Below are 22055 nucleotides of genomic sequence, written 5' to 3' on the forward strand. Positions count from 1 at the left end.
GAAAGAGCAAATATAATAGAAAAGTTGGATTTTTTTAATGGCAGAATTCCTGGAAATGAAGAAAAGAACATCATATCAGAACAGGAAGGAAGCATGGGAGAATCCATATTATTACCGATTTTAAATAATGGGGATGAAACACAAACCATCATAGTGATGCTTGCACAAGGTTTGGTCACGAGTAACTCTAAAAGGAAAATAGAGTTCTTAGGAGAACTAACCCAAATTGAAGAAATAGATATATTAAATATAAGTGAAACATGGTATTGCCAAGAGACTGGCAGTGATGATCAGATAAAGGGTTTCCAAACATATAGATCAGACAGAACAAATAGGAGTCAAGGGGAACTGCTATATATGGAAGAGACATAAATCAAGGAAAAGTCTGTGAAAAATACAGCAACACAGAATGTGAATTAATTGCGGTTGAATTTGAATTTGAAAACTAGTGAATATTGTAGTTTACAGACCCCCAAATACTAAGGAGCTTGACATCATAATAGTAAAAAATAGATGATATATGTAGAAACCATAAAGATTGGAATATACTCCTATCCGAAGATTTTAACTTTCCTTTCGTGGATTGGAAAGAACGGATGGAAGAAAGGGGTTGTATATATACATATGAAAAAGAGAGTAATAGTAGCGCAGAAGATAAGAGGCAATTTGAAAAGCTTCAAGATATGCTATTAGAACATAATATGCAACAAATAAACCACATTCCAACAAGAAAGGAAAATGTCCTAGATCTAGTATTTGTGAATGAGGTGAATTATGTTAAAAGAAATGATATTGTATAGCACGGGAATTTCAGACCACAATGTCATAGAATTAATAGTCCATTCCAAAGCAAGTGATCGCAGAATTAATCAAAGCACAAAACGTTGGGAAGGATATGGAAAATATAATTTTTACAGTAAAAATATAAAATGGTCAGAAATAAATGAAGAATTGTACAAAGAATGGAGAAATATATTCATAAGTGATAATATACAGGTAAATACGGACATACTGTACAAAATACTGGAGAAAATTGTTGAAAAATATGTTCCGAAAAAAAAAAAACTATAAACAAAAAAAACATGCATACCAAGAGACAGAAGGATCTTATTTTAGAAAATTAGAAAATGGAAGAAAAATCTTGCAAAAGAAAAAAAAAAGAGTGGAAAAGGATGGAAATAAATAGTAAGATATAAAATGCAGAACAAAAGATTATGCAATCGAAAGAAAATGAAAAATGGGACTTAGAAGAAAGGACTCTTCAGAATATAAAAAAAACCCAAAGTACTTTACTCCTATGCAAAAAAGATGAATAAAGGGAGATTAGAAATAGGCCCTCTAAGAATTGAAGGACGGTTAACGAATGAAAAAAGGAAATATGCAACATATTAGCAGAAAAATATAAGAGTGAGTTCATGCCAAGAATTGCAAATGAGAATAATGAAACAGAAATGAGAGAAGAAAATGTTGAATATCTAACGGATATAGATATTAATGAAGCAGATATTGTCAAGGCTATAAGCGAAATTAAAAATAGATCGGCAGCCGGACCAGATGGAATCCCAGCGATTTTGTTAAAAAAAAATTGCACATACTATCGCGAAGCCGCTTGCAATACTGCTAAGACAAAGTGTAGATAGGAGCGAGATATATATATTAGACATAAATTAGCTTATATAACCCCTATTTTCTAAAGTGGATCAAGACTAGAGGCAAGCAATTATAGACCTGATAGTCTAACATCACATATTATGAAAGTGTATGAGAGGGTAATAAAAAAGAAAATAATGAACAATTTGGTTAAAAATAATTTGTTTAATATAGGTCAACACAGTTTTGTGCCCCGAAAAAGTACACAAACCCATCTGATAGCACACTATGAAAACATATACAAAAATATGATAAATGAAAATGACACAGATGTGATCTATCTAGATTCTGCAAAAGCCTTTGACAAGGTAGACCATAATATATTAGAGAAAAAAATGAGAAAGCATAATATTGTGGGAAAGATAAGAAAATGGGTAAAAGAATTCCTGCAAAACAGAAAACATATAGTGGTTGCAAATGACGAGAAATCAGATGAAGCTCAGGTAATATCAGGCGTGCCACAAGGTACGGTATTAGCTGCACTGCTGTTTGTTATGATGATCTCAGACATAGACTGTGATGTTAAAAACTTTGTAGTGAGAAATTTCCCAGATGACACAAGAATAAGTAGAGAAATTACATGTGATGAAAGTAGGAACTCACTATATATGAATGGGCAGAGATAAATAGGATGGTTTTTAACTCTGATAAATTTGAATCAATAAATAATGGAAACAGAGAAGGAATGGTATATGCATACAGGGGAAATAATAACGAGACAATCACAAACAAGGAAGAAATTGAAGACCTTGGTGTAATGTTAAATAGGAATATGTTATGCAACGACCAAATAGCAACACTGTTGGCTAAATGTAAAGCAAAAATAGGAATGCTATTCAGACACTTTAAAACAAGAAAAGCTGAACACATGATTATGCTTTACAAAACTTATGTACGTAGTACACTCGAGTACTGCAATGTGATATGATACCACACTACCAAAAGGATATTGCACAAATAGAGAGTGTACAAAGGTCCTATACTGGTAGAATAGAAGAAGTTAAGGACCTTGACTACTGGGAAAGACTGCAATTTTTAAAACTATACAATCTAGAAAGGAGAAGAGAACGCTACACGAGAATACAAGCATGGAAGCAAATAGAAGGAATTACTGAAAACATCATAGAGCTAAAAATATCAGAAAGAGCAAGCCGAGGTAGATTAATAGTGCCAAAAAATATACCAGGAAAACTAAGGAAGGCGCACAGGACATTAATCCTCTACACACCAGCATCGATAATGCAGCGACTATATTATGCGCTGTCAGCTCATTTAAGAAACATATCAGGAGTGAGCGTAGATGTATTTAAGAATAAGCTCGATAAATACCTAAGATGCATCTCAGACCATCCAAGACTGGAAGATTCAAAATACACCGGAAGATGCATTAGCAACTCTGGTGGATATACGAGGTGCCTCACACATGGACCTAGGGGAACCCAAACATAGAATGAGGCAATAAAGTAAGGCACTCTCTCTCTCTCTCTCTCTCTCTCTCTGTGTGCCGGTGAGTGATTACACTTTTGCGACCTTATAAATATCATGATTTAACGCGGATAACAAAAGGCTATCGAGTGCAATATAGCTACAAGTTTTCGTGAATAGTCAGTGATTAGTTTGAGGTCGGAGAAGTGGGATAAAACGTCGGCATAGAATAGTTATCTTGTGAATTACTAAAAATATAATCAAGATGGCTATGTACAACACGGGCAAGGCTTGGAGAGACATCGCTGGACTCAGCAAAAATAAATTCCATGAGTTGGCGAAACAGGAGCTCGACCGTCTGATAACAGAGGTCACTAGTAACGTCAACCAATGTGACGGAAAAATATTCGCAGACATATTGAAACAATATGATCCAATAAACTGGAGCAAATCTGCGGAAAACATCAGCAAAATAATAGAAGAAATTCCAAAGAAAATCCAAGTGTTAAAGAGACTTATAAAGAAAGTCTACATCAATCAACACATTCCATCAAAGAACAATAAGAAGTCCAATATGGTGAATATGCTGATTGATGCAATGGGAAAAAGAATGCCAAAATGGTGTAATACATGTAAGATATGGTATTCCATTAATAATCCTCAACAATTGATTAGAAAATGTGATGCCTGTCATGTCCCAACACACCCCACATGTGCTGAAATACAGCAAAAAATAAGGAATAGAGACACAAAGGTATTCTGCTCAACATGCTTAGTCTGGATAGAAAATATAATTAAGTCGAGACTAAATCTGCAAATAGTTGAAGATAAAGAAGAGGAAGAAGAAGAAACAGAAGAAGAAGAAGAAGAAAAAGAAGAAGAAGAGAACAATGAACAGGATATGTGTAAGGATGCAGAAGAAATCATTGATATAACCTATGATGCCATCCAACAACATACTTATGAAGAAATAAATTACCAGATGGAAACAAATAATAGACCCAAGAGACTCTACCCGGACCTACATAATTTTAGGGAAGAGCAAGAACAAGAAAAAATAGAAAAGAAGGATATAGTCTGCAATATGCTGAAAAGAGGGAATTGCAGGTTTGGCGAAAGATGCTACTACAAGCATCCAAAGATATGCCATAATTATGAAATATATGGTAAATGTGCGTATTTAGACGGATATGGAGACGAATGCAGAGATCTCCATCCAAAAATATGCAAAAACCTAAAAGAAGGAAAAGGATGCATTTACAACAAAAAATGTCGATATATGCATCCTGCAACCATGAATGAAAGTAAGAAAACTCAGCAAACTGAAAAGAAAAATGAAAGCAAAAAAGAAACAAAAAAAGAAACAAAAAAGCAACAAAAAAAAAGAAACAAAAAAGCAGGCCGTGTATATGTTACAGTCAATCTCTAAATCCAGACAATTTGTAAAGTGACTAATTATTTCAGGTAATTTGTGAACTGCCTAGTTCTCCCAGTCATTTTATAAATCAGCTGAAAATCGCAGACAATTTACAAAGTGACTAAAATTTCGATAGATTTTCTTGGCATAATGACTGAAATGATCCTGCTATGGATCACAACTCTCCGACTCCGCCCAGCCGAGGAACGTCTGTGTGTGTGTGTGTTCTAAAATGCGACATTTTTATTATTTTATCATTTTTTATTCTTACAATTTAAACTAGAGTGGCACCGTAATGAACAGACAGAAAAACAAACCTGTTTCTTGAGTAAATCTTTATTTTCTAAAACCTCAGGAACGAGATAATTACAAAATTAAAACTTAATTCTAAAATGCGACATTTTTATTATTATATCATTTTTTATCCTTACAATTTAAACTAGAGTGGCACCAACTATCGCACTTGTGACCTTCTTTGTAACATTTACAGCGATTTGTTTGACACTGTTTCTTGCCTGCAGTACAATTGCACTTAGCATAACCTTGACCACCAAACCTAGATGATTGCTGTACTGCTTGATGAAGTCCTATTTCCTTGTCTGCACTTATTTCATCAATACTATACAGTTGATGGCTGCAGATATCAAATTGGCTCCTACTCTAGTGCCCCTTGAGTATCCCATCTCTCACACTTATTCGATACATGTCATTTTCGTTACGATCTAGGATAACACCGATAACATTTCGGGGATCACCTTTCCCTCGATCAACTAACGGGATGGGAATTGTCACGTTATCTCCTGGATCACCTGGGACGTGTTCTAAACGACTACGTTTGACCATGCGCTCAGCATGAGCTAACTGACCAGCTGATACTCTGGACCGTTGAAGTGCTATGTCTTCTTGGAGCTGATGAAGTCTTCCTTTAGAATTCTGGCCACAGGTTGGACTGACTGGATAGGCAGACCCCTCTGCTGAGTCATCTGAATAAAGGAAAACAAAGAATAAATGCAGTTACTTTTCTTTCCTTAATAACAAAAGAACATTTAATCAATGGAGATTGACTTACCATGTGGTTTGGAATTTAACCAAATTAGTTTAATATTTACATTTTATAACAAAAGATTTTTTTATAGAGCAGAGCTCTCTGATGAACCATCTGAATAAACAAAAACAAAGAATTAATGCAGTTACTTTTCTTTCCTTAATAACAAAATAAAAAGAAATAATTAATGGTGATAGACTTGCCATGTAGTTTGAAATTTAACCAAATTAAATTTAACCCAATTCTTTATCAGTTATATTTTATAACAGTATTTTTTTTCCATCTCTACCTTGCTGAGCGAAGTCCTCTGGCGAGTCATTTGGAGGAGCAGACTGATGAACCATCTGAATAAACGAAAACAAAGAATTAATGCAGTTACTTTTCTTTCCTTATTTATTTATTTATTTATTTATTTATTTATTTTTTGCATCTACCTGGCTGAGCGAAGTACTCTGACGAATCATTTGGAGGAGCAGAACATTCAGGTGAATCGTCTGGAGGGTTCGTGAACTTGGGTGATTCGTCTGGCCGAGTAGAGTCAGAGGAGAAACTGTAAGCTCCAAGTAAATCCTCTTCAGTGATCATTGTCCTCAAAACTTCTTCTGGAAGTGCAGTTGAACGTAGACCTACTCTGGCGTCAACACCAAAGAGTGCTTTGTATGGAGATTGTTTGATTCCAGAATGGTAACTGGAGTTCTTTTGGAACTGCACAAACCTGAGTCCCATGAAATAAGCATGTCTTTTATATCACAGTTAAGGCGTTCAACAGATCCCTGGCTCTGTGGATGCCTTGGTTTACCATGAACAATCAACAGGTCTGGCCAAAGAAGTTTGAGTTCCGAAATTACCAATGCTGTAAATTCACTACCATTATCACTATGAAGAATTTGAGGGGCCCCGAACATTAAGAATATGTCCATTAGCTGGAATGCAACCTCAGCGGCTCTTTTTGAAGTTGAGGGGCGCAATATACAATACTTTGTTAGATGATCTTGGTACACCATTATCCACTTATACTTTCCTCTGGCGCAAGACTGCATGTCAACAAGGTCCACCTGAGATCGTGAACCGTAATCCTTAGATAAAATCGGTTTGACAGTTACTCCCTTTGTCGCACATCTCTTCCCTTTCTTTTGACTTTTGACACTGAACACACAAAGATTTGAACAGTTCTATAGTATCTCTAATTATGTTCGCATATTTTGACAGCTCTTTGACCATTTTGTCTCTTCCGCCATGTCCCGTAGCAATGTGGGCACTTTTTATAGTTTCAAACATATCTTCAACGTGTACAAAATAAACAAGTTCTTGAGTTTCATCCTTTCGTTTTTTTATTAACTTTTCAACACCACCACACTGAAGAACTTCGTAACGTCCAAGGATGTAATACTGCCGATTTGATTTGCTTTTTGCACTTGATGCAACTCTGAGTTCCTCTATCAGATTGTAGTACTCAATTTTAGTTAGTATTAATGACTTTGAATCAGAGTTCTTCTTCAACATCACTTTCTCGTAGAAATTTTCTTCTTGGGAACACGCCATAGCTTCCCCAAATAAATTAGCCTACACCTCACGGAAGGACAGTGTCAAGGACAAGGCCAACACACAACTGCTCTAATTAGCTGTTCCGCCCGCAGACGCCTGTACCCTTTGCCTGTAATGGCAGTGAGAGGGTAACAGATAGTTAAAACAAACACACACAGGATCATTTCAGTCATTATGCCAAGAAAATCTATCAAAATTTTAGTCACTTTGTAAATTGTCTGCGATTTTCAGCTGATTTTTAAAATGACTGGGTGAACTAGGCAGTTCACAAATTACCTGAAATAGTCAGTCAATTTACAAGTTGTCTGGATTTAGAGATTGACTGTAATATATATACCGCGCTTTGAACCAAGAGCCCCAAGATATGAGGCCTTTCAACCCAAACCTGCACATTTAGAGCCCAACTACAAAGAATGCATCTATAATGCCAGGGGTTGGTGCAGATATGGGGACAGTTGCAGGTATACACACACAAATAAATATGAAGGCGAAAGAGCAAATATAATAGAAAAGTTGGATTTTTTAATGGCAGAATTCCGGGAAATGAAGAAAAGAACATCATATCAGAACAGGAAGGAAGCATGGGAGAATCCATATTATTACCAATATTAAATAATGGGGATGAAACACAAACCATAATAGTAATGAATGCACAGGGTTTAGTCACGAGTAACTCTAAAAGGAAAATAGAGTTCTTAGAAGAACTAACCCAAATTGAAAAAATAGATATATTAAATATAAGTGAAACATGGTATTCCCAAGAGACTGGCAGTGATGACCAGATAAAGGGTTTCCAAACTTATAGATCAGACAGAAAAAATAGGAATGAAGGGGTAACCGCAATATATGGAAGAGACATAAATCAAGGAAAAGTATGTGAAAAATACAGCAACACAGAATGTGAATTGATTGCGGTAGAATTTGAATTTGAAAAAATAATGAATATTGTAGTTTACAGACCCCCAAACACTAAGGAGTTTGACATAATAATAGAAAAAATAGATGATATATGTAGAAACCAGAAAGACTGGAATATACTCCTATCCGGAGATTTTAACTTTCCTTTCGTGGATTGGAAAGAACGGATAGAAGAAAGTGGTTGTATGTATACATATAAAAAAGATAGTAATAGTAGCGCAGAAGATAAGAGGCAATTTGAAAAGCTTCAAGATATGCTATTAGAAAATAATATGCCACAAATAAACCACATTCCAACAAGAAAGGAAAATGTCCTAGATCTAGTATTTGTGAATGAGGTGAATTATGTTAAAGAAATAATAGTGTATAACATGGGAATTTCAGACCACAATGTCATAGAATTGATAGTTCATTCCAAAGCAAGTGATCACAGAATTAATAAAAGCACAAAACTTTGGGAAGGATATGGAAAATATAACTTTTACAGTAAGAATATAAAATGGTCAGAAATAAATGAAGAACTGAATAAAGAATGGAAAAATGTATTTATAAGTGATAATATACAGGTAAATACGGATATACTGTACAAAATACTGGAGAAAATTGTTGAAAAATATGTACCGAAAAAAAACAATAAACAAAAGACGTGCATACCAAGAGACAGAAGGATCTTATTTCAGAAAATTAAAAAGTGGAAGAAAAATCTTGCAAAAGAAAAAAATGTGTGGAAAATGAGGGAAATAAAATGTAAGATAGAAAATGCAGAACAAAAGATTATACAGTCGAAAGAAAATGAAAAAAGGGACTTAGAAGAAAGGACACTTCAAAATATAAAAAGAAACCCCAAACTACTTTACTCCTATGCAAAAAAGATGAATAAAAGGAGAATAGAAATAGGCCCTCTAAGAATTGAAGGAAGGCTAACGAATGAAAAAAAGGAAATATGCAACATATTAGCAGAAAAATATAAGAGTGAGTTCACGCCAAGAATTGCGAATGAGAATAATGAAACAGAAATGAGAGAAGAAAATGTTGAATATCTAACGGATATAGATATTAATGAAGCAGATATTGTCACGGCTATAAACGAAATTAAAAATGGATCGGCAGCCGGACCAGATGGAGTTCCAGCGATTTTGTTAAAAAAAACTGCAAACACTATCGCGAAGCCGCTTGCAATACTGCTAAGACAGAGTGTAGATATGAGCGAGATATATGTTAAACATAAATTAGCTTATATAACCCCAATCTTCAAAAGTGGATCAAGACTAGAGGCAAGCAATTACAGACCTGTTAGTCTAACATCACATATTATGAAAGTGTATGAGAGGGTAATAAAAAAGAAAATAATGAACCATTTGGTCAAAAATAATTTGTTTAATATGGGTCAACACGGTTTCGTACCTGGAAAAAGTACACAGACCCAACTGATAGCACACTATGAAAACATATACAATAATATGATAAATGAAAAAGACACAGATGTGATCTATCTAGATTTTGTAAAAGCCTTTGACAAGGTAGACCATAACATATTGGAGAAAAAAATGAGAAAGCATAATATTGTGGGAAAGATAGGAAAATGGGTAAAAGAATTCCTGCAAAACAGAAAACAGATAGTGGTTGCAAATGACGAGAAATCAGATGAAGCCCAGGTAATATCTGGTGTGCCCCAAGGTGCGGTATTAGCTGCACTGCTATTTGTTATTATGATCTCAGACATAGGCTGTGATGTTGAAAACTCCGTAGTGAGAAGTTTCACCGATGACACAAGAATAAGTAGAGAAATTACTTGTGATGAAGATAGGAACTCACTACAATGAGATCTAAACAAAATATATGAATGGGCGGAGATAAATAGGATGGTATTTAACTCTGATAAATTCGAATCAATAAATTATGGAAACAGAGAAGGAATGGTGTATGCATACAAGGGACCTAATAACGAGACAATCACAAACAAGGAAGCAATTAAAGACCTTGTTGTATTTTTAAATAGGAATATGTTATGCAACGACCAAATTGCAACACTGTTGGCTAAATGTAAAGCAAAAATGGGAATGTTATTCAGACACTTTAAAACAAGAAAAGCTGAACACATGATTATGCTTTACAAAACTTATGTGCGTAGTACACTCGAGTACTGCAATGTGATATGGTACCCACACTACCAAAAGGATATTGCGCAAATAGAGAGTGTACAAATGTCCTATACTGCTAGAATAGAAGAAGTTAAGGACCTTGACTACTGGGAAAGACTGCAATTTTTAAAACTATACAGTCTAGAAAGGAGAAGAGAACGCTACACGATAATACAAGCATGGAAGCAAATAGAAGGAATTGCTGAAAACATCATAGAGCTTAAAGTATCAGAAAGAGCAAGCCGAGGTAGATTAATAGTGCCAAAAAGCATTCCAGGTAAACTGAGAAAGGCGCACAGGACATTAATCCACTACGCACCAGCATCGATAATGCAGCGACTATTTAATGTGCTGTCAGCTCATCTAAGAAACATATCAGGAGTGATCGTAGATGTGTTTAAAAATCAGCTCGATAAATACCTAAGATGCATCCCAGACCATCCAAGACTGGAAGATGCAAAATACACCGGAAGATGTATTAGCAACTCTCTGGTGGATATACGAGGTGCCTCCCACTGAGGGACCTGGGGGAACCCAAACAAAAAATAAGGCAAATAAGGCAATAAGGTAAGGCAATAAGGCTCTCTCTCCTACAATTAGCTCACAATCATTCATCTGCTGTTATATTGAATCTTGTTAACCTGAATGAAATTCTCTAAGAAGGTGATCGGGTAATCCCTTTGGTAATATCATTAAACAGGAACAGCAATAACAAGATCATTCTGAAATTGAAGACTATAAAAACTTTGAAAATTCGTAAAAAGAATATTTGATTTCTTATATATTATGCAATAAATCGAAATAAGGTTTTCAGACTATTCAGTCCTAACCAACTTATGATCAGCAATAATGATAACAAATTTATAGATTAAGGGTCACTTTAATAGGTATGAACAGAAAGTTCGTCAAAATATTAAGCCACTTCTACCATACTATACTTAAGCCATCCGCTTATTATATACTGTAAGTAGTAGGTTGGCCAAGCACTATCCATCCGTTGAGTTACTACCGCCAGTGAGTTATTGGGTCCTTTGACTGGCCAGATAGTTCAACACTGGACCCCTCTCTGGTTACGTCTCACTTTTCCCTTGCCTACATATACACCGATTATTCTGGCCTATTCATTACACATTCTTTTCTTTCCTCATACTCTGGACAACATTAGGACAACTGAATAATTCTTCTTCACTCAAAGGGTTCAGTGGCTACTTTCTACTTGGTAAGGTTAGAGGAGATTCTTTGGCCATGGTAAGCAGCTCTTGTAGGAAAAGGACACTGCAATATCAAACCGTTGTTCTCTAGTCATGGTTAGTGCTATAGCCTCTCTACCATGGTCTTCCACTTTCTTTGGTTGGAGTTCTCTTGCTTGAGGGCACACTCAGAAACATTATTCTATCTGTTACCTTATTTCTTTCCCTCACTGGGCTATTTTCCTTGTTGGAGCCCTTGGGTTTATAGCATCCTGCTTTTCAAACTAGCAAGTAATAATAATACTAATACTAATACAAATAATTGTAATAATTATGATAATTATAATTATAATGATAATTATAATAATAATAATTATTATTATTATTTTCATTATTATAATAATTATAATAATAATTATTATTATAATAATTGTAATTATTTATTTATTTATTATTATTATTATTATTATTATTATTATTATTATTATTATTATTATTAAGCGGAACCAAATCCTCAATGAGACTTTAAAACGTCTTATTGACAACAAGTAAGTTATGATCCCAAGAGAGGCGTTCAAGTATATAATAACTCCAGACTCGACATTATCCTAATGGTGGTATTAAGTTGGTTCATTCAGATGAAGCCCTGTCTGAATGGCAATAAGATACAGGTATTTATAATAGGCAGATAATTGACTTGTGGCAGTTTGGTCAACTTTGAGACTATTGGAAGCATTTATTAGGGTTTTTTCTTTTAATATTCACTCATTTGAAAATATTGCAATATATAAGTTATACATCAATGGAAAGGCAAATGAGTCAGTTTTACGATAACAAACCTTTAAAGTTTTATCTTTAATGGTGTTTGTCCTTAGTTAGGTAAAATGTCATAAAAATGGCATGGGGTTTGAGTACCATATTTTCGGCGAGGTACTCAAACTGTTAATAATTGAATATACAGTATTGCTATTGAATTATTCGCTTTGATAGTATAAGTTGTGTAGACAATTATTGCTATTTGTAGTTTGGAGAGGGTAGAACGTACAAACATAGGGGATTGTTGTGGCCTGATTGGTAACGTCTCTGCTTGGTGATTGCCATTCGGGGGTTCGAGTCCTGATTAGACTCTTTAGTTCTTTTAATGTCTGCAACCTTTTCATCCTTGTGTGCTAAGATTAGGGATGTTGGGGGAGCCTATAGGTCTATCTGCTGAGTCATCAGCAGCCACTGCCTGGTCCTCCCTGGTCTTAGCGTGGGTGGAGAGGAGGCTTGGGCGCTGATCATATGTACCAACCGTGTGTCACATGATCGTACATAGTAACGACATTTTTTTTTTTTTGTATATATTATCCTATGTATCTTCGCTTTCCTCTCACACTGACAGGGACCTGAATAAACATGTCTGTTTTTCTTACCAGTAACTGTTAACAGAAACAGTTGTCAGTTGAACATGAAATTGCCTGTTATGTTTTATGTCCATCTCTCCCAGACTTGATGTATATATAAACTGATGTTCTGTAATAAATTTACTCAGTTGCTTTCATCCTGCCTTCTTAGTCACAGCCTCAATCGGACCGTCACATTTGTGACCCCGGAAGTCGATTCGCTCCTCTCGCCTTCCACCCCCCACCCCGTCATTGGTACTATGGCGGACTCCACGGACGTTGGCGCCGCCCCATTGAAACTTCATCGTTCGCCAGCGGAGAGGTGTTTGATTGGTTTCAGTGCGCAGAAGTCCAGTTCCGCATCAAAGGCGTGACTCGCTCAACCACCAAAGCAGATTATGTTCTCGCGGCGATACCCGAAGACACCTTCCCGGAAATATCCGACTGGCTTCGTGAACAAGGAGACACCCCAATAGCGTATGACACCCTCAAAACATACCTTCTGCAGCAGTACTCGCCATCGCCAGCCGCCCGTATACAAAGCTTTTTCAGCTCTCTCAGCAACCATTAGGGACCAAAGGGCTTCGCTCGCCCTCAGGGATATGACCAGTATCACTCGCCGGCAACCTGCCGCAGACGGCTCTCCTCTTGAGGTGAACCTCCTTCATGCCCTTTGGATACGCCGTTTACCCAAACCTGTATGCTCTGCCATACCCGATGTCGATAGTTTACCCATAAAGGACTTGATAACCAAAGCCGACGCCCGTATGGACAGCCATTTCACGACCTTCAAGAGCTCCATCAATGCCTCCACTCCTGACGAAGAGGACGCCTATTTAACGTCAACCGAAGCTGACGTGAATGCCGTAGGACATACACGCCTACCCCGTGACGTGCTGGAGCGGCAACAAAGCCACATATCACCCACCACTTGCTCGCGCCCCAACCAACGACTTCTACAGCCACTTACTGCCGCCGCAGCCACGAAGAAATGTGCCAAGGATTGTCAGTGGCCAAAAAACGTGTAAGTAGGCCATCGCTCGTGGCGGTGACCTCCCATGTTTCTAATCTTTTCTTTTTACATGATGCAGGAATGGGCGTGCGATTCTCTTCAGGACACGACGTAGTCTGTCTACATCTGCTGACGTCCGCCTGGTAGCTGCCAACGGATCTGCGATACCCACCTATGGTTACGAGAACCTCACATTACCGTTTTGAAATGGTAAATTTAATTGGAAGTTTCTCGTTGCTGATGTCACATTGCCAATCCTCGGTGCAAATTTCCTCTCTCATTTCCACCTTCTGGTCGATGTCGCCCACCAACGATTGGTCAACGCAGACTCATACTTGTCGACACCTCTTCAACCTGCCCCCTCCAACCTCGCTCTCTACATCAGCGCACCCACAGATGCCTATGCCCACCTCCTCACGTCGTACCCGAAAGTTTTCCGTCCAGAACTTCACCAAACACCCATGGCTCCTGCCAAGCACGGTATTTATCACCACATCAAGACGACGTGACCCCCAGTCTTCGCAAAATTCAGACGTCTGGCACTGGATCGATTGGCAGCCACCAAACAGACGTTCGCTGAAAAGGAGGAAAGGGGCCTTCTCTAAAAGGCCTCCAGCCCATTGTCGTCACCCTTACATCGTTCTGAAGAAACACGGCTCCCTCTGTCCGTGTGGGGATTACAGGAGCCTCAATATGCAAACAGAACCGGATCACTACCCCCTCCCAAACATGCCGACGTGACCTCCTACCTGCACAAAGCGAAGGTTTTCTCCACACTCGACCGCCTGAAGGGGTATTATCAGGTGCCTATGAACCCAGAAGACATCCCCAAGACCGCCATCACCACTCCGTTTTGTACATACACCTTCAATTACTCCTGTCTTGGCCTTTGTAATGCTGGGGCTACTTTTCAACATCTCATGGATGGCATCTTAGGGGACCTCCCCTTTTGTGCATGTTATGTGGACGACATACTTGTGTTCTCTTCCTCAAAAGAGGAACACCTCTGTCACCTGCACATCATGCTCGACCGCCTGCAACAAAATGGCCGTGTAGTCCGGTGCGACATGTGTACCTTTGGCGCCAACGAAGTATCGTTCTTAGGGCACCGCATCACTCCTGAAGGAGTCCATCCCCTCCCTGAGAAGGTAGCAGCCGTTCAGAACTTCCCCACGCCCTCGACCGTCAATGCTCTGCAGGAATTCTGTGCATGATCAACTATTATCACCTTTTTCTGCCAGCCATTGCTAGCACTCTTGCTCCCCTCTACGCCTCCCTCAAGGGCAAGCCAAAAGACCTGAAGTGAGGTCCCCTTCAAGCAGAAAACTGTCCAAGGCAGAATTGGTTATTCTACCTTGGATTGGGAATTGCTGGCAGTGCACTTGGCTGTCCGTCACTTTCGCCATTTTTTAGAAGGTACGCCCTTCGTCATTCGCACAGACTGCATGCCTCTGGTGCACGCTTTCACACGACAGTTTGACGCCAGGTTCGCCCGTCAACGCCGACAACTCTCCGCCGTAGCTGAATACAATGTCAACATGTCAACATGTCCCTGGGAAAATGAATCCCGTTGCCGATGCCCTGTCAAGAAACACGTTGGCTGCCGTTCAACTTTGATTGGATTACAACGCCTTGGCTGAAGCCCAACGACAGGATCCAGAGTATCAAGCATGTAGGACATCCTGCACATCCCTGCGTTTGGAAGACATCCCTCTCGACGACTTCAACACCACCCTCCTCTGTGACGTCAGTACTCGTAGACCGTGACCTTGGATTCATGTTCCTTGTGCCGACAGGTGTTTGATTTAATTCACGGCCTTCCACATCCCTCGTGCCGTTCTACTGCAAAGCTGCTGAAGACTAAGTTCATTTGGCACGACATTTCTAAGGATGCTAAGGATTGGGTCCGTGCCTGTACTTCTTGCCAAACTTCCAAAGTACATCGAAACACGGATTCAGGAGTGGGCACCTTTCCTCAACCTCAGCGTCGTTTCGCCCACATTGACGTCGACGTTGTAGGTACCCTACCCACATCACAAGGACATCATTACCTGTTTACCATCACTGATTGCTCCACTCGTTGGCCTGAAGCCATTCCCATGGAAACTGCAACGCCCGCCTCATGCACATCTGTCTTACACTCAGCAGGGATTGCAAGATTTGGCATCCCTGAGCATATTACTTCTAACAGGGGTACCACTTTCACCTCACAATTGTGGACATCATTAGCGAATCTCCTGGACATCACCCTACATCAGACAACTTTCTACAAACCCTCTGCCAATGGAATGGTTGAACGTTTTCATCGCACCATCAAAGCAGCTTTGATGTTCAACTGCAAGGATTCAAACTGGTTTATTCGGCTTCCCTGGGTCCTCCTAGGTCTAAGGACCACTCCTGAAGACACTTTGGATGTCTCGGCAGCTGAAGTGGTGTATGGCTACCCATTGGTCGTCCCTGCCGAGTTTTTTCCTTCTGCAACCTCCTCCGACGATCTCCATCGCATACGTCACGTCTTGGAAAAATTTACTCCATGCCGCCAGACTTACAAGCCCCCAGCGAAGCATCACATACCGACAGACTTGCACTCTGCAACACATGTCTTCCTACGCAACGACACTAGCAAGCCACCGCTAACGCCCCCTTACACTGGCCCTTTCCTTGTCATCCGACACAGTCCGAAAGCATTCCTACTAAACATTCGTGGCAACAAAGACTGGGTCTCCATTGATCGTCTACAACCTGCTTATCTCTGTATAGATATCTAATGTTATGCTGTATATTATTTACATTATATACAGTTTATGAACATTAATGTACCACTGCTTTGTCATTATTTTGTAGAAGAAGGATATTTATTTCCACTTATCTTTTCCAATTACACGTATTGTAAGACCACTTTTTCCGTATACATCGTGGCAACAATGTAATTATATATGTCAACACTGCTTTTCTTTCCGCCATATGCATATAGTAGTCAGTCGTTGTTCAGTGGTCACTGTAGTGACAAGCATGGACCTGCTTCCTGCTGCTGTCACATTTATGTCCGCTTATCTTCATTATATAAGATTTTAAAGAACCTACTATATTGATTTGTCATCCCCCATTCCATTTATCGCATGGACGTATGTGGAAGTATCACACACATGGCGCAGTGAGTAACCGGACTTTATGGATTCCAAGAAGACGGCCGCCATTGCTGTTTACTTCTCGTCTCGCACATTGGATCCCTTACAGTGACTCAAGATTTTAACTACAATGTTTCTTAAGAGTGATACAGTGTTTGTGCAGTGCAGGGTTAGAGTGTCAATTTGTTACAGTGCTGTGTTGTATTATGTTAATGTCCTTGCCAACATTTTTTTTAGGACATTTGAACTTTACCGCCATTTTTTCAGCAGCCCCACCACCCATCCTCCCTCTTTCATGCATCGATGGTGACTGAGGCCTGAGGCGCTCGCCCAGAGGCACGCTCACCCCACCCACCTCCCCTCTAGTCATAACACACACACTCAATCACCTCACCCATCTGCCACTTATTTCACAAGCTCACTGACAAACTTTGTAATTTTTAACCATCCAAAGTGCTTTTTTTCGCTCACATACAGCGATTTGGATATTTTTCTGGTGCTCTACAGATTTCAAGCTCTCTTACGACACCAACTCAATATGGCTCAGCAAGAGGAACAGGTAATTGATTTAATGGATCAGACAGAGGATCAGACAGCGGATCAGGCAGAGGATCAAACGGAGGGTCTGATGAGAGACAAAGTACCTGTGCACCTCCCCACTGCTGATGAAGATACCATCATCACTCTCCCTCCTCCCCTGACTCCCAATAGATCAGGAGACCACTGTGAGATATTGATGCTTAGGTAGGAAGTTCTATTAACCATAATAATTACCTGGAACATAGATGAATAATTGTTAGTAATTATCTCTCAGCTGATCCCATCTGATGTCGTCGAATGTGGCTTGATGGGTAATAATACGTTGGTATTCTAAAAGATACCTTTAATTTATAAAAGACTACATTTTAAACTTCACTCTGTGACAGCTAACTCCCAAGTGCATATGGAGCGTCTTACACAATCTCATAAACCAAAACATTGCTAAACAAAAGAGCATCGCTCTGAAAAGACTTAAATCCTACTCCAGTACAAATCATAAAGAATCACATCTTATCTGAGGTAATCAACAAATGTTTGAATCCTAATACCAAAACAAATCATTACTCTTATGTATAAAGCATAACATGTCTTATTCATGCAATATGATGCAATGTTGTGCAATACCTGCAACACTTGAAATAATATAGTACATTACAATAATACTTAACAACCACAATAATGATATACTTCATCTCATCCATTTTCTACAGACTTCCAGCATGCAAGGACAAGACTGGTGACGACAAGAGAAGTAGACCTTCAGACTACAGTTGGAGCAATCAAGACAGGAAGACAACCAGCGATTCATGTCTCTTTTCTTCTTGCTATCAGGACAGATTGCGGCATCGCAACTCCAGCAACCTAACCCCGTAATTGCACCACCTGTTAAACCTGTTCCCCCAACCCCTGGCTTCTCAGTGCATACACCTACAACTTCTAGCAAGCGTACATTCCATCCCCCACCTCTCTTGCAACAAGATGCAACATATCAAGCGTTTTGCCAATGGAGAGACTGTTTTGAGGATTATGCAGCATTAGTTGGACTTGATAGATTACATCAAACTTCCCAGCTGATTCACCTGAGAACATGTATCTCCCTAGACGTCCAGCGCCTGCTTACGCATACACTGGTTATTCCTCCCAACACATCACTTTTCCTTACAGAGGTGTTGGATACATTGCAGAAGTACTTTCACAGCCTTAGAAATGAACCCTTACGACACAGGGAATTGTTGTCCTGCAAACAGGCTGTCGGAGAATCGTTTGCAGACTTCTACGCACGCCTCGAGGATCTCACTGATGAAGTGGACTTATGCATTGGCAACCCCGCCTCTTGCACTGAACGGCCATTGCAGGTGGTAATTTTGATGGGTGTGAGAGACGAAGAGTTTATACAACACCTTATCTCCCTCCAACCCTCATTTACCCTCGCAGAGTTTGTGACATGCTGCCGCTCCTACAAATCTACACGTGCAACTGCATCAACCATTGCATCTTCCTCTAGCCAAGTCAACGCAGTATCTACATAAAAGAAGAACCAGCGTCTACATAAGAGGACTTCTCATCGATCTCCTGACCAAAGTTCTCACCAGTCTCATAACAGTGACCCTTGTCAATATTGCTCTCACAAACACGATTCCGGACAATGCCCAGCCACTGGTGCATCGTGTAATAACTGTGGACGCACAGGTCATTGGCCCCGCAATCAGAAATGCCCTGCTAAGGAAGCTCAGTGCAATACCTGCAAGAAACAGAGACATTTTGAGAAGATGTGCATGTGTATCAAGAAAAGTCAGACTAGGTATATAGCTTCCCCTCCTACTACTAAGTCAAATATCAGCTGCGGTTTCGTGGCTGATAACTGGGGTAGCGAGTCCCCCATACCAGTCACTGTCTCTGTCATTTTGCGATATATCATCACATCTCCAGCTAATCCCCGATACAGGAGCAGACATCACAGTGATTGGCACCATACATTTGGATGCACTCCGCATACCTCGGACAAGCCTTGAACCTCCACCCATGACAGACGTCGTGACAGCAGATGGATCCCATATGACACCAGCTGAAAGTACTTCCAGGCAACACTTCGTCTTGGCAACAAGTATTGCTCAACACCCATATATGTTCATGAGGATATCCAGACTCCCCTCCTCTCTCGTGAACATTGCCGAACCCTTGCCATAGCGTCACCGGACTTCCCGAAGCCCATCCTCAAGGTAACGCATGTCAACAGATGCGCTCAGTTTCCTGCCTTCGCCATGATGTCACCCGTAGCTATTAAGGACTATTTTCTTCGGCACCTCAGCGACGTACTCATATCCAAGAAGGATCTACAAAACCAGCCACTAAAGAAAATGGCAGGCCCTCCAGTGAGGATTCACCTGAAATCTGGTGCTACACCCTTCGTTGTACATACAGCCAGGCCTATTCCGTTTGCTCTCAGAGATCAAGTGAAAGAAGAACTTGACTCCTTGGTGCAACAAGGAATCATCAGACCAGCAGGCAACGAACCCTCTGAATGGTACCATCTCATGGTCTTGGTACCTAAGGACAAAGGTGTGCACATCACTGTGGATCACACACATCTAAATTCTTAGGTATCCCGCCCTACACACCCATCACCAATGCCCCATGATGCCGTCCGCAACATCTTTCCTACTGCGAAGTACTTCACCACAGCGGATGTCTTGCATGGCTATTGGCAAATGGAGTTGGCAGAAGAGGACCGTCACCTGACTACATTTGTAACTCCGTACGGAAGATTCCAGCACTGTCGTGGCCCAATGGAATTTTCAGCAACGGGTGATGCATACAGTACTGCGTCCTTGGAGATATTGCACTACAAGGTGTTAACAACTGTGTGACGGTTATAGATGACATCCTCCTTTCTGACGAAGATCTCCCTTCCCACCTACAACATGTGCAAGAGATGCTGAACAGATGTCGTCAATATGGCATCACCCTCAACAAGGACAAGTTCACTGTAGCCGCCCCTTAAGTTAACTTTTGCGGTTATGTCTTATCATACGATGGTTTTGCAGCAGACCCTGACAAGGTATCAGCTATACGTGACTTTCCTACACCATCCAATGTCACAGATTTCAGGTCGTGTATGGGTCTTGTCAATCAACTTGCTGACTTCACTCCAGACATCGCAGCAGCAGCACAGCCCCTATGCCCACTTATGAGCCCCAAACGCTCATTCGTCTGGATGCCCGACCATGAGCGAGCATTTAAGAAAGTCAAGACAGCTCTGACTTCAATCCTGCCTCGCCTGTAGCTCTACAAACAGATGCCTCATGCCTATACGGTCTCGGCTATGCCCTACTTCAAGATAACGGCTGAGGTCAGATGTGTCTCGTCCAGTGTGATTCTCGTTTCCTTACGGATACAGAGACTCGTTATGCCACCATAAAGCTGGAGCTACTTGCAGTTAATTGGGCTATAGCCAAGTGCCATCTATACTTGTCTGGACTTCAGTACTTCACCTTAATGACTGATCATCGTCCCTTAATACCGATTCTTAATTACTTCACTTTGGATGCTATTGAGAATACACGCCTTCAATACCTCAAGATGAAAGTGGCCCCCTACATCTTCGCTGCAGTATGGCGCGCAGGGAAACAACTTTGCATACCAGACGCCCTGCCTCACTCCCCAACCAGTTGCCCCACGCTTGAAGATGAAGAAGAATGCACTACTTCGACTGCACATGTCAGGCGTATCGTTGCCAGCACCGCCACTTCTACTGACAACCAGGCAACAGGACCCATCATCGAAGAGGATAAGTCTGTACAAGAAATCCGCATGGCCGTATCTCTGGATCAAGATTACAGTCGTCTTGTTCACTACGTATCCAACGGCTTTCCCACCAAACGCTATGATCTCCACGGTTCCGCCCTCCCGTATTGGAAGCTGTGGGACAACCTTTACACCGATGGAGAGTCGGTATTGTATGGTCCCCGGGTCGTCACCCCTGCAGCCCTCCGTCGACGCACCTTGGATTGACTCCATGACAGCCTCTGAGGGGCTAAAGCTACTCGATGTCGTGCAATGCAGACAGTATTCTGGCCAGGCATCAATGCAGATATCAAGAGTAAAGTAGAAAGCTGTGAGGCCTGCCAACAGCTTCTCCCTAGTCAGCAACAGGAACCTTACATGTGTGACGACCTCCCATCCTAACCCTTTGAAAGTGTGTCAGCTGACTTCTTCCACATAGCCGGAAAATCCTTCCTTGTTATTGCTGATAGACTTTCAGGCTGGCCTGTGGCTGTTCCTTGGGGATGTGACACAACTGCAGCCAGAATTACAAGAATGTTCTGTGTTTTCTTCCGCGAGGTTGGTGTTCCACTTCACTTACAAACTGATGGAGGACCCCCATTTTCCAGCCACGATTTCGAACAATTTTCCAACCGCTGGGGAGTTCATCACATCATCACTTCTCCACATTATCCTCAGTCTAATGGACACGCAGAAGCTGCCGTGAAAGCTGTTAAGCACCTTATCCTCAAGACTGCCCCATCCTGGAACATAGATTGTGAAGCCTTTGATAGAGGACTGCTGCAGCTTCGGAATACACCAAACCCTGCTGGATGCTCCTCTGCGCAGATTCTCTATGACCATCCTCTCCGCACTCGTGTTCCTGCCCACCCCAGA

General features: G+C 40.5%; 2 protein-coding genes across 2 annotated transcripts; both read right to left on the reverse strand.

Moving 5' to 3' along the window:
* Positions 1-5152: 5152 nt before the first annotated feature.
* LOC137648082 (uncharacterized) lies at positions 5153-6541 on the reverse strand. The gene is made up of 2 exons (XM_068381018.1): positions 6253-6541; positions 5153-5475 (listed from the first exon to the last, which is right to left on the reverse strand). Exons 1-2 carry the CDS (start codon positions 6539-6541, stop codon positions 5153-5155), a joined length of 612 nt encoding a protein of 203 aa, XP_068237119.1.
* A 73-nt stretch (positions 6542-6614) lies between these two features.
* LOC137648084 (KRAB-A domain-containing protein 2-like) lies at positions 6615-7079 on the reverse strand. The gene has a single exon (XM_068381019.1). The coding sequence runs from the start codon at positions 7077-7079 to the stop codon at positions 6615-6617; it is 465 nt and encodes a 154-aa protein (XP_068237120.1).
* Between the last annotated feature and the right edge of the window lie 14976 nt (positions 7080-22055).

Source organism: Palaemon carinicauda, chromosome 10 (assembly GCF_036898095.1).
Source record: "Palaemon carinicauda isolate YSFRI2023 chromosome 10, ASM3689809v2, whole genome shotgun sequence".
Taxonomy (NCBI): domain Eukaryota; kingdom Metazoa; phylum Arthropoda; class Malacostraca; order Decapoda; family Palaemonidae; genus Palaemon; species Palaemon carinicauda.